The sequence below is a fragment of the Sapajus apella genome, unplaced genomic scaffold (genome assembly GCF_009761245.1).
Source record: "Sapajus apella isolate SASKATOON/1434 unplaced genomic scaffold, GSC_monkey_1.0 scaffold4, whole genome shotgun sequence".
NCBI lineage: Eukaryota > Metazoa > Chordata > Mammalia > Primates > Cebidae > Sapajus > Sapajus apella.
The window spans coordinates 34676362-34689475 of NW_022436944.1; the positions used below are offsets into that span (position 1 = coordinate 34676362).

The 13114-nt window shown below is 41.1% G+C and overlaps 1 protein-coding gene across 4 annotated transcripts in view; it reads left to right on the plus strand.

The window, feature by feature from the left end:
- CPNE4 (copine 4) overlaps positions 1 to 13114 on the plus strand; it is a 500113-nt gene that overhangs the window by 459229 nt on the left and 27770 nt on the right. For all 4 annotated transcript variants that reach the window (XM_032266629.1, XM_032266638.1, XM_032266658.1 and 1 more), the window contains 2 exons: positions 1353 to 1412; positions 12878 to 13011. In XM_032266629.1, coding sequence (XP_032122520.1) covers positions 1353 to 1412; positions 12878 to 13011 — 194 coding nt within the window. The remainder of the gene's footprint in view (positions 1 to 1352; positions 1413 to 12877; positions 13012 to 13114) is intronic.

The window sequence follows — 13114 nt, forward strand, 5'->3', positions numbered from 1 at the left end:
ACTCCTCCTTTCGTGAAAGATTTCTCTGTAGCATGTGATGCTGTCTGATAGCATTTTACCCACAGTAGAACTTCTTTCAAAATTGAAGTTAATCCTCTCAAACCCTGCCACTGCTTTATCAACTAAATTTAGGGAATATTCTAAATTCTTTGCTGTCATTTCAACAGTGCTCACAGCATCTTCACCAGGAGTAGATTCAAGAAACTACCTTCTTTGTTTATCCATGAGAATAACTCCTCATCTATTCAAGTTTTATCAATTGTAGCAATTCAGCCACATCTTCAGGCTCCACTTATAATCCCAGTTCCCTTGCTATTTCTACCACATCTGCAGTTTCTTCCACCACTGAAGTTCTGAACTCCTCAGGGTCATCCTAGAGGTTTAAAATGAACTTCTTCCAAACTCCCATTAATTTTGATATTTCAACCTCCTCCCATGAATTATGAATGTTCTTAGTGGCATTTAGAATCATGAATCTTTTCCAGAAAGTTTTCAATTTACTTTTCTCCGATGCATCAGAAAAACTACTGTAATGATAGTTATAACCTTATGAAATATATTTCTTAAATAAGAAGACTTGAAAGTCAAAATTACCCTTAGATTCATGGGGTGCAGATTAGGATATTGTGTTAGCAGACATGAAAACAACAATAAAACTCCTTGCATATCTCCATCAGAGATTTTGTGTAACTAGGTCTATTGCTGATGAGCTGTAATATTTTGAAAGGAATCTTCTTTCTGAGCAGTAGGTCTCAGCAGTAGGCTTGAAATATTCAGTAAATCATAGGGTTGTTCCGAGAATTAAATGAGGTGAAAGATGCTAAGTACGTGACATTCAGTAAAGCCCAATAAATGTTAGTCGGTGTTCATGGCAGGGGAAGGGTTTAACTAATTGGAAATTGTCAGTAGATTACCTTCTCAGCTAATGGTTTCTTAAAACTGCCTGTCAAAATCACCTGCATATTAAAGATGTCACCAGGACTGGGACTTAGACACAGGGAGGCAAGACTGAAGTCAAGTTTGAGACATTATTGATTTCAAAACAGTAGTGACACTTGAAAATATAGTTTTAGTCTCATCTCAGAGGCAGAAGCTGATTAAAATTTGCATAAATTGTAATAGAGGGGAGCAAGGGATAGATATTGGCAGCTCTCATAGGCTCATCTGTATTGCTATTGTTTTCCTTCTCCCCTTTAACAGAACAAACTTAACTGACCCGTCATTTTCTGACTATGCCTGTCTGCCCTTTCCTCTGGTTTAGCAGCCTATCAGTCACCAACCGTTAGGCCTCTGATATATCAGGAAATAGACTGTGCTGTTATTAACCCAGTTTCCTCTCCCCTCCTATGCAGATCCACAAGATGCACTCTTTCTTGGACTACATCATGGGTGGCTGCCAAATCCAGTTTACAGTAAGTTGTTTTCATGTTTGTTCTTATTCAGGAAGCAAGAGATGAGGAGTGCCACTGGGTTTGGGGGATAAGGAGACAAAAGCTTATCAAAACCTTCAGTCAGCTTTGTTAAGTCTCATTGTTGAAAGGTCGTATGGTATCATGTTTTTGAAATGTGTTCGCACTTCTGTTTTCTTTAGTAAGTATAGTTTTCAGCATCATATCAGGAAATATTTCCCACTCAACCTCTGGTGGTCTGGGGAACCCTCCTAATGCTCCCCACTTCTTCAGTAACTATGTGAGGCATGAAGCAGTATAGCCTGTCAGATTTCATCACCTGGTGAGAAAAATTAGAAGAAAGTAAGCCATGCAAGTAAGTTCCACTGAGCCAAGGAAGATACCATGGTTGCGTTCATGTGACCAGACCACAAGCACCAATGTCATACCCAGTGATTGGTACCAAGAGTAAGCCATACGGCAATAAAAAGATGAATTCCAAAGACTGGAGGACCAGGCTGAGGTCCAGGTTGAAAAGCAGAATGGGTGTTTAGACTCAGTGGGTAGATCGAGGATCATCCCCTGTGTGTAATTTGTGTGCCCTTGGGATTTACAAACCCCTGATGTATATTTGACTGGGTAGGCTGAGTCTTTTTAAAATGCCTAGGTAGGTCAAGGTTGTGAGTCCATCTGTACTGGAACAACTGGCTTTCATTGACTTAATATACAAAATCCTCCTAGGTTTGGTCAAATATGACTTCCAGAAAGAATCTCCAGATGGCAAAAGACAGATGTGCTAGAACCCTTTAGAAAGCAATGTGGATGTAAACAAAGGAGATACAACTTGTACAGCATTTCTTTCTCATCTTACAGAAGTGTACTAATGAAGCTCAGCCCTGTTCAGCTCCCTGACTGGCTCAGTCATGTGAAAAAAGAAAAGAAAATGAATTTGAGTTTTTAGTCCAGCTTTGGACCCAAGAGAGTAGAAGGGACCAATATATTCCTGGAACCAGGGATGTGGTACTCAAAGGACTAAAAGGGGTCTCAAAGGAATGAGATAAATGGCCATTAACTAAACCAGCCTCTCCTTAACTAGGGAAGTGTCCTCTGCGCTAATCTCAGGGAGGTCTACCTATGTCGTGCCTAAACTTGGGATATTGTGCATTTATCTCTGAACACTTACAGGAGCTAATTTTAGAGTCTGTCCACCTCTTTAAAGTCTAAGATTCTCTAATGCACAGCCAGCAAGCCTTCCTACATTCACACTGTCACATACAGAAGGTAACAAGCACGTTCTGTTCACTGAGGGTACACATCTAACTCTAGCTGTCCTGCGGGCTTATTGCTGCTCTGAACATACCCAAATGGAAGTATGGAAGCAAGCAATGTCATAAAGGAGACCTATGGGAAATAGTTTCCCAAGATCTTAGGCAAAAAAAAAAAGTGATTTCAGGAAACTATTTATAGGTTTTCAAGGGGAAGCTCCATTGATTTTAGTCTGGTTTAGATTTTGTAGATCCCATGCCCTTGAACAACTCTGTAATTCAACCTTCAGGGGCTTGCTTTGCCCTTCAAGTTGTGCTGCAAAGAATCTGCCCCAACAAAAATCAGGAACTGAACTCCAACCCAAAGGGTTCCCGGCTCCACTTCCTGACTTTCAGATGTCCTTGTGTCCTGCTTTGTTCTCCCCTCCTGTCTCAGCCTGCTGACCTTCCCCCACTGGGAGTACCACTTCAGTGTCTGTCATCAAAAACACCCCAGCCACAGCTTCCCATGCCCTGCAGTGTCAACTGATAGACCTGTGGGAGGTGTGAGTGAGGAGAGCAGTCTGGAGCCAGGAATAAGAAGAGGAGAATGTACAGATGAGTGCCAAGGAGAAGGAGGCAGCCAACAATAGTTCCTCCACAAAGTCCTTCCTTTTGTAGGGTTTCAGGTTGGAGCCTCAGAAGAGAATTGCTAGGTATTCTACTCCAAGTGTTCTACCAAAGGAAACATACCAGTCACTTCTCTGTCATTTTCTTCCAAAATTAAGTTGGCTTTCTCATTATAAATTTTTTATTGCTCAAGTGGTGCAACTTAATGTAAATTATAAGCTGTAATGCAAATTGTTAAGAAAAAGTATCCTGTCTTATTTAATTTGGTCTGTAAGTGTTTATTATATGCCTGGTTATTTTACTGAAATCTGGCAACATGAAAGGGAAGCGGCAGAGAGATGAGAAGTGAAGAGAGGAAGGCTTCCTGGCATGGGGATTGGCAGAGGAGAGAGACAGAAAGGGTATTTCATTGCAGTAATTATGCCTCAGAGGCTTTCAGAGGCAAAAATCCCAATTGGCACGTTATGTGGCCCTTGGCTCCTGAGCAACCAGGAGCTTCAGTCAACACAAACTTTTTGTCTCCCTGGAGAAAGGCCTTAAAGCACCAGAAGTGACACAAAGTTCTAGATGTTCCCCATTTCCTTCCCTAAAGCCACTTTTCATCCTCCTCCACTCTCCCTTCTGTGCCCCCAGGAAGCCAGCCTCCTTAGATGCACTATCCAAGCTCTCCAGCTCTTAAGATTTTGGTTGGGTTTGTCCAACAAGGGGCATCCATCAGAGATCAAAGAATAGGAGGACAGAGAACTTGGAACATGTATTTCTCCAGCTGTCTGCCCACCAGGTTGTGGTTTGGCAGCAACCTTGTTCCTGACAGAATGTCCTGAAGATACTCCTCTTACTGAATTCTACTAACTGCTCCCTCCCACTGTTTCTGGTCAGTTTCCATTAATCTTTTCCACATGTTCGGAAATTTTCCCTTTGTTAAACTTCCTCAAACACCTTTTGGGTGGATTTTTGTTTCCTGTAGTGGCTCTGACCAATACAAAGTATAAGCAGGGACTGGGAGAAAGCCTTTGCATCTTCCACAGATGCTAGTGTTTCTTGTTCAACCTTAAAAGTGTTAATGATGGGGCATCTTTCTCCTCAGCTGCTGAGCTGCTCAAAATACTTTTGTCAAATTGTAATAAATTGAAACCTAAACCTTCAAAGGGAGGTAAGATTTAGAAAAGATAACAAATTGGATAAATAACTATGATATTGGGGTTTTGCTTTAAAAAGCATCCCCCATAAACTTAAATATTTGTATACCCCTATATTCTAGTTATAAATACTAAAGCCTTACTTAGGTTAATATGAACAAACAGGATGTATTTTGGGAAGTATTGCGGATGAAGAGCTTTGAAGAACTTGAAGGGCTTTGAATTTTGAGGCAATTGGGTGGATATTGCATGATCAAAAGGACAGCGAGGACCGCATTGAAGCAACAGGCACATGCTTTAGACGAGTAAAGCTGGGAGTGTTTGATGGTGGTGAAGGGAGAATGAGAAGTGAAGCACGGAAAGATGGAAGCCCACTGCCACAGGCCTGGTGCCAGGTAAAAAGAGGCTAAACAACAGTGGCAGCAGCTGGAGAGGTACTGTGGGAAGAACAGCACTAAGCCTCTGCCTAGGATACAATGAGAAGACTGAAAGCAATCAAAGCTTTTGTGCCTGACTGACAGAGCATGGTGGTTCTGGTCAGGGAGATATGCAAGTCAAGAGCAGCTGCAGGCAAGATGATGAATTTGGCTTTGGACACGTTGGAGGTACTTTCAGGTATCCCAGTGGAGATGGTACTTATAAATATGGACCTGGGTTTCAGGAGAGAGTCAGGAGCTTCATGTATGTGGGTCTGGATGAGATGTCCCAAGAGAAAAATATAGACAGAAAAGGGACCTGATGACAGGAAATTGTAGAGAACTCTATCTGGCAGCAGAGGAAAGAGGGGCAAACAGTTAAGAGAAGAAACGCCAGGCCAGGTGCAGTGGCTCACGCCTGTAATCCCAGCACTTTGGGAGGCCAAGGCGGGTGGATCACGAGGTCAAGAGATCGAGACCATCCTGGTCAACACGGTGAAACCCCGTCTCTACTAAAAACTACAAAACATTAGCTGGGCATGGTGGCGCGTACCTGTAATCCCAGCTACTCAGGAGGCTGAGGCAGGAGAATTGCCTGAACCCAGGAGGCGGAGGTTGCAGTGAGCCGAGATTGCGCCATTGCACTCCAGCCTGGGTAACAAGAGCAAAAACTCCGTCTCAAAAAAAAAAAAGAGAGAAGAAACGCCAAAGGAGAGGAAGGCCCAAGAGGAGGCAGTAGTTCAGTTGCCCAGGAGGAAAAAGCTAAAGTTAAGATCAAGGGCAACAATCTTGCACACTAAAGAGAAGTCAGAAGGTGAAGACCACATGAGGAGTAGGCGTATATCATCTTCAAAAGAGCAACTTCAGCAGAACAGGAGGGTGAGATCCAGGAGTTGGGGTGTAAACAGAAGGTAAAGAAGTGAACACAGCAGGTATAAGTATTCATTCAAGAAAGTTGACAGTGACAGGAAGGCAGGAGGTACAAGTAGGATGGCAATTTAAAGATTAAAAGAGAAGCGATTTTAGGCTAGAATCTGAATAAGCAGAGGCAACAGCCCAGTGGAAGGAAAGAGATAAATGATGCTAAAAAGAGTCCTAGACAATCAGTGATTCTTAATCTTTTTTTGGTCACCTGAACCACTTGAGAATCTGATACATGATCTATAGCCTCTTACTGGAAAGTGCACACATCCAATTTTGCATGCAATTTTGGGAGGTCAAGGGCACCCCTGAGGACAAATCTTGTACCTCACATGAATCCTTGAGTCATAAGAACTTTAGAGCAACTGTAGCATTGCAGGCTTTGAGGAGGTGGGTGGAGGTGACACAGAGACCACAGGGTGAGAGATTGAGTTCGGCACATGGTAGAGCAGCTAAAAATAAAACCAGATACTCGAATTTCACACACAAAATACAAAGTTATAGATAGCATAAAACAGACAGATGCTGTAAGGTATTGGAAAAGAAAAAAATGGTAGAAAAAGCAAAGGTCTTTTTGAAAGTTATTGCTTTTTTGTATGCTCAAAAATGTTCATTGTGACACAGATTTTTACACAGGTCTTTACACAGGTAAGCTGTCAGCAGCCTAAATGTCTAATAATAAGATAATGGCTACGTAAATTACAGTATGCCTTTGAATACTATGTTATTTAGTATCATAGTATTTAGTATTGCCTATGATAAAGCCAATTTAAATTATAATTCTAAGGTTTAGATCATAACACGAGGTCATGTTTATGACATAGTGTTATAAAAATACAAAGCAGAGTTACTCTATGATTACAACCACATGTATAAAACACCTAAAGAGGAAAAGAAAAATAAAATATGATTTACCAGCCTAGTGGAACAGTGAGTGATTTTTTTTCTTATTATGTTTAAATGGACATTTCTTAGAAAAGAAATGTACATTTCAAATTTTTAAAAATTGAAGATAATGTTGCTTTTTCTTACCTCTGACTATTGTTTACATTTTAATAATATAATAAACTGAATGGAACTTCTCCCAGAATGATCTTCAAGCCTAAAAACTTAGATCACGTATTAAAGCTTCTCTCAGGAAATCTTTTCTTTTCTTCTTTTTTTTTTTTTAAAAAAAGGGGTCTCACTTCATTGCCCAATCTGGAGTACAGTGGCACTCTGGCAGCTCACTGCAACCTTAAACTCCTAACCTGAAGTGATGCTCTTGTCTCAGCCTCCTAAGTAGCTGCGACTGCTACCATGTGCTACCACACTGGCTGCTTTTTAAAACAAATTTTTATAGAGACGGGGTCTAGTGATGTTGCCCAGGCTGGTCTCAAACGCCTGGCCTCAACCTATCCCTTCATCTCAGCCTCCCAAAGCACTGGGATTATAAATGTGAGCCACCATGCTCAGCCTCAGGAAATCTCTTCTAACCCTAAAACATTTAGGGCATCCTATGTGCACACTGTGGCCCAGTTTATATTTTTAAATCTTTCTTGTACATCCCAGATTAAACACTGATCTACTCTGGTGTAGACCTTTGAGTCTACTTACTACTTAGTGAGCCCTGCTTACTGAATTTCTATGCAAAGCCAGGGTACGATCAGTTAAAGAGCCAAATGCTTTGTCATTTCCAAAAAATGAGCCAAGTAAGCTTAGGCGTCTTTCCCTATTTTCCTATTTAACTGCCCTCTTAGAAAGTTTTCTGAAAATAGAAAAGAATAAAAACGTAACCTATTGTTCAAGAAATGGTCCAGACTAACAGTATCTCCACCTACAAGATTCATTGTATAGGTCCAAATTGTATGCAGATATTTGAAAAGAAAAAAAGCTGCCCAAGAATGTGATTTCAAAGGTAGACTGCAGGTACAGCTAACCAGAGGTCGTTACACAGCAGCTTCCCTTACAAAACATCGACAATGTTCACAAATGACCCATTTGTCAGATGAAGGGAAGGGATCTGAGGAGCGGAGTTGTTTCATGTAAGAATCTAAAAATGCCCGAAGAAAGATGCTCATCATTTGCAGCCAGCCTTTTCCCAGGAACAACTCCACACACTGAGGACTTGGTATCATGGAGGGAGAATTTTGCACTCTTACTTTACAAGGCTTTGCAAAGCTGTTCCACAGCTCTGCTTAATAATGAGCAGTGGCTTCCTGGGCAGAAGGAAAAAGCACTGGGCGGCTGTTCTCGTGCTGCCTGCCATGAAGATTGGGGCACATACCAGAACCACAAGTCTCCATAAATGCTTCGTATCAGGAAATGAAAATGTGGTGGTTCTATGAGCTCGCCGACATTCAGAAAACCAGGCATCAGTAGCCACCTCCACAAACTGGCATTTTTCAGTCATTTTCTTGCTTTTATTTCTCAACTTAATTCCATCTTTCACTGCCTCCCTGTTGCTTTCTAAAATAAACCTAACCTTTCACTCTGTTCTCTTTGTACTAATGCTAACTTTAAAGAGCACAGAGAATTCTTGGTGGAAGACCACCACCTGAAGATAGATAATTTATCTCCAACTTCACAAAAGAGGCTTTAGAAACCACCACTTTCGGTTGAGCACGGTGGCTCACACCTGTAATCCCAGCACTTTGGGAGGCCAAGGCAGGCGAATCACAAGGTCAGGAGTTCGAGACCAGCCTGGCCAACATGGTGAAACCCTGTCTCTACTAAAATACAGAAAATTAGCTGAGCATGGTGGTGAACACCTGTAATCCCAGCTACTCAGGAGGCTGAGGCAGAAGAATCGCTTGAACCTGGGAGACAAAAGGTTGCAGTGAGCCGAGATCGCGCCACTGCACTCCAGCCCGGGGACTCTGTCTCACTTAAAAAAAAAAAAAAAAAAAAAAAGAAACCACCACTTTCCAGAAAATAAAAATATTTTAGCTGACTCATACTTAAGACTGTCCACTGCTGTCGAGTCACACGATAAAATATTTTTGTGTTGATCCATGAGAACTATAGAATGAGCTATATGGTAAGAATCATAAGCCTATTTCCTTTTTCATCAGTTAATTTTTAAGTTCATAGCCTCCCCAACATCTATATGAGAATTTCCTGAGCTGAAGTGGCCTCTCTCATTTCATAGACATAGGGGCTATTGCCATGGGAAAAGTGGAAACCCTAGAGACCTGCCTGAAAAGAAATAGTAAAATTTCAACAGGGCATGTTGAATGTTTATATGGTACCACCAAGAACAGGCAGCCCAATACTAACCTTCTAGCATTAGCCTGTACATTGTTTCACTATCTTCAAAATATATTATCCTCCTCTGTCACCTAAAAATCTAGTCATTTCCTTTCCCTAACTGACATCCAACTCCACATTCAATTGGTCACTAAACCCTATTCATTTTCTACCCTTACTTTCTTCAATCACTCTTCCCTTCTCACCATCATCTCTGCCCTACCCTAGTCAAGCGTAAGAAAATTATTCCAAGCCTGACGATGAAGAGTTGACAGGAATGAAAATGACATAGTAGGGCCAGGATGGAGGTAAAGCAAGAGACACAACTGGGGTGCAAAATTTAAGGAGACTCTCATCTGTGGATTTTGCAAGTGTAGGGCCTGCTGAGAGTGAGTGCCTCCTTGGGTTTTACAAACTAGGTACTTCTTTTTGCCTCACCCCATCCCCAGCTCTGTGATATGTTTTTTTCTATTATTTTAAAAACTACTGTTGCCAAAATCTATGTATGCTTGTCCAGACATTACGCACACTTATCTAGATATAACAAATTCATCCAGGCGATATACTCGGGCTCAGATGCTGCCACTGGGTGCCTGCATACGTGGAGAATTTTACCAGTGCCTAGGAATGTTTATTGAGCAGCCATTTTTCTTTATGGATTTTTTTCCTCTGGCCTGTTATAACCTGATTTCATTTTCTGGTTTTATATCAAGACACCAGCATGTTTTTGTCATCACAGAACACCGTTAACACTCTAGGAGTCTCAGTCAGGCAGCCAGCACATGGGAGATTGTTAACTTCAGTATCAAGAGGCAGAAGCATGACAGTGGTGAGAAGGTGGTGATCCATGATGAAAGATACCATGAACAGAAGTGAGGTGGGCCGCGAGGTGCTTGTTATTAATAATAAAGTATCAACACCTGTCAACGATTCACTTTTTAGATAAATTAAAGCAGAATCAAGGTAATCGCCATAACAACATCTTCACACTCTCTAGAATTCCCTGGAGTACTAACATGCTTTCCTCAGTGGAAAAGAAGTGGCTTTACATCTGGCCTTTCCAGCACTACTTTTACCTTTTTGTTTTGTTTTTATTTATTTGTTTTTTACTTTAACGTTTTAAACACTATGTACACCTGTGCAAAGTGCCGTCATCCATTAAACATGTCCCATTAGGAGTAAAAGGCTGAGAATGGCATCTGTGAGTTGAGCTTGGTAAACCCAGGAGGCCCCTGAAAATGTGATTTTCTCAAACATTGTCTCTCAAACATCTCTGGAGTGCTCCTCTCAGAAATTTCCCTGGAATTATCTGCATGTGTTTGGATCTCTGTCTTGCTGAGGCCTCATGGGTGGATCCTGGGGTGCTTTTCCCTTCCTTCGCATTCAGAAAATACATGTAGGCTCCTCCCTCCCACCAGCTTTTCATCATAGTCCTTGATTAAAAGGACCTCACCCTAAGGTCTTTGTTTCTTTTTTCCAGTGGGTTGGCTCTCGCCTTCAGGATAAACCCATCTCAGAAGACACTGGACTTTACTGGTCCTCCTGGGTTACCTCCAGTCATCCTCGTAACAATTCTCCCACTATTGTGTGTACAAACATATATACACACATATTTCAATTTTCCTTTTCTTAACTTTTACAACTCTTTCGGTAACAAAGAGTTTATTCGAGGAAATTCTTCCCCAAATTACTGTGATTGCCTCCTAGCTAATCTCCCTACCTCCAGGCCAAATCTCTTCTATTTTTTATTAGAATAGTTATGCCCATGAGAAGTCCTGGTGTTTTGGTCATAGACATACATGTTCTCCTGGATGTATGTTAGCATAATGGAGAAAGGTAGAAAAGAGCCATATAGGCCTGAATATAAATCCAACTCCAAGCCCTCTTACCCTACGTCACATGAAAATGAAGTAATATCATGCCCTCTGTGTCACACACAGTTAGCACAGTGCCTGGCACAGAGATGACTTCTCTCTTCTTTCCTTTGTTATTCAAAGTAAGGACATCTAAGAGTCAGGGAGAAACTGCAATTTTTCTTCACATAACCTTTTTTTTTAAAAAAAAAAAAAAACATACTCTTAGTACTAGCATTTATCAGTAGGCATCCTCTGATTTTTTAAAAATCTGGGTATTCTGAAAACAGAATTTATCAGTAGGCACTTATCAGTAGGTATCCCCTAATTTTAAAAAAGTCTGGGTATTCTGAAAACAGAGTTTGAATCCTACCTGGCTTTATTTTTTGCATAGTCCCATGGAGAGGCAAGGAAGAAAAAATAAATAAATAAATAACAGATGAAAAAGTAATTTCATGAAAGAAAATTAAAAAGGTTATAAAAGAATTACTGTTAGTTAGCCTATGCTTTTCTTTCCTAGTCACTTTGATTTGATTACAGGGTATAATATCAGATGTGAGTAATGTTCTTTCCCCATTAACTTATACGTTAAGAAGCACAAACAAACACATGGCAGGTTTTCTCTGTTCTTTTAGAAATAATGTCCGAGGCCGGGCGCGGTGGCTCAAGCCTGTAATCCCAGCACTTTGGGAGGCCGAGGCGGGTGGATCACAAGGTCAAGAGATCGAGACCATCCTGGTCAACAAGGTGAAACCCCGTCTCTACTAAAAATACAAAAAATTAGCTGGGCATGGTGGCGCGTACCTGTAATCCCAGCTACTCAGGAGGCTGAGGCAGGAGAATTGCCTGAACCCAGGAGACGGAGGTTGCGGTGAGCCGAGATCGCGCCATTGCACTCCAGCCTGGGTAACAAGAGCGAAACTCCATCTCAAAAAAAAAAAAAAAAAAAAAAAAGAAATAATGTCCAACCTTCATACATCCAATGGTATTCCAGTTATTTGTTATAATGGAATTTACCAAATATAACACAAATTACATTTCCCATTATGATCCCCAGGATCATATGAGAAAATAGAGCCTTTCAGCCACAGTAAGTCAATGAGTGCATTCTACCATACCCCAGAAGGAAATGAAATTATGCAAACATTTCTTTCTTCCCCTATGACTTTTTTTTAAACCTTCTTCCCTTGAAGCTATTTTTGCTGGGTTAACTTTTATTTAGATCGTGGTGATGTTGGAAATTAGAAGTAGTATTTCTTCTCATGTTAACATCCTCAGGCTTAAGCATTTATTGTTCTTTCTTTTGTTATAAAGAAGTGTTCCATGAGTCAACTTGTACTTAGATGATTATGATACTGGGGGTCAGAAGAAATTGAAGAAGTTGGAGTATAAGTGACTAGTTGGTGGCAAGACAGGTTTCCCTTCTCCACTTTCCACTCACAATGCGGTAACATTCAGGCATCCTCTTTGTTGTAGGCAGGAGTTCTTACATGAATGGGAACCAAAATGATGAATGCCTTTACACAGAGCTGCTCCTTGCAGAAAATTTGTTATAACCACTCTAACAAATCTCTGCATCTGGCCCCTCATAGAAATATAACAATGGCTTTGTTATGAAAACTGTACATTTAACACAGAATTTGGTTTGAAGGGATCTTACCTATGCCCCATAGATGGAACTGTTCTACCCAGGGAGCACAGAAGTCTTTTCTTAGTGAATTGTGAAAATGGAGGACAGATATTCTATTCTTACTCTTGCTGCCTGGTGAGATGGATCAATAGCATCTGGGCTTTCTGATCTATATGTCAATCTCAAATTCCTATTTAAACAGGGAGAAGAGAGGGCACTGGTTGGGAGGGAGATTGAAGACTGCAGAAATGGCCTCAACCAAGTTAATAACTAGGTTTTCAAGCTGATTAATTTATGCTCTTCCTTTATTGGCAGAATATGTAATGTGCTGATTTTTACCTGAGGCCATGTCTCTCTCGTGGCTGATCACAATTCCTAGGAGATGCATTCACTTTAAATTTACCTTTTCTCATATTTTTCTCTTTTAGGTAGCTATAGATTTCACTGCCTCAAATGGGGACCCCAGGAACAGCTGTTCCTTGCATTACATCCACCCTTACCAACCCAATGAGTATCTGAAAGCCTTGGTAGCTGTGGGGGAGATTTGCCAAGACTATGACAGGTAAGAGACTTCAGGGCATTTGAAGCCTTATCATCTCTCATGGGGGTGAGATGGTCTTTGACTGATCCTGGGCAGAAAATGGAAATTTAGTCAAGTAACTTCT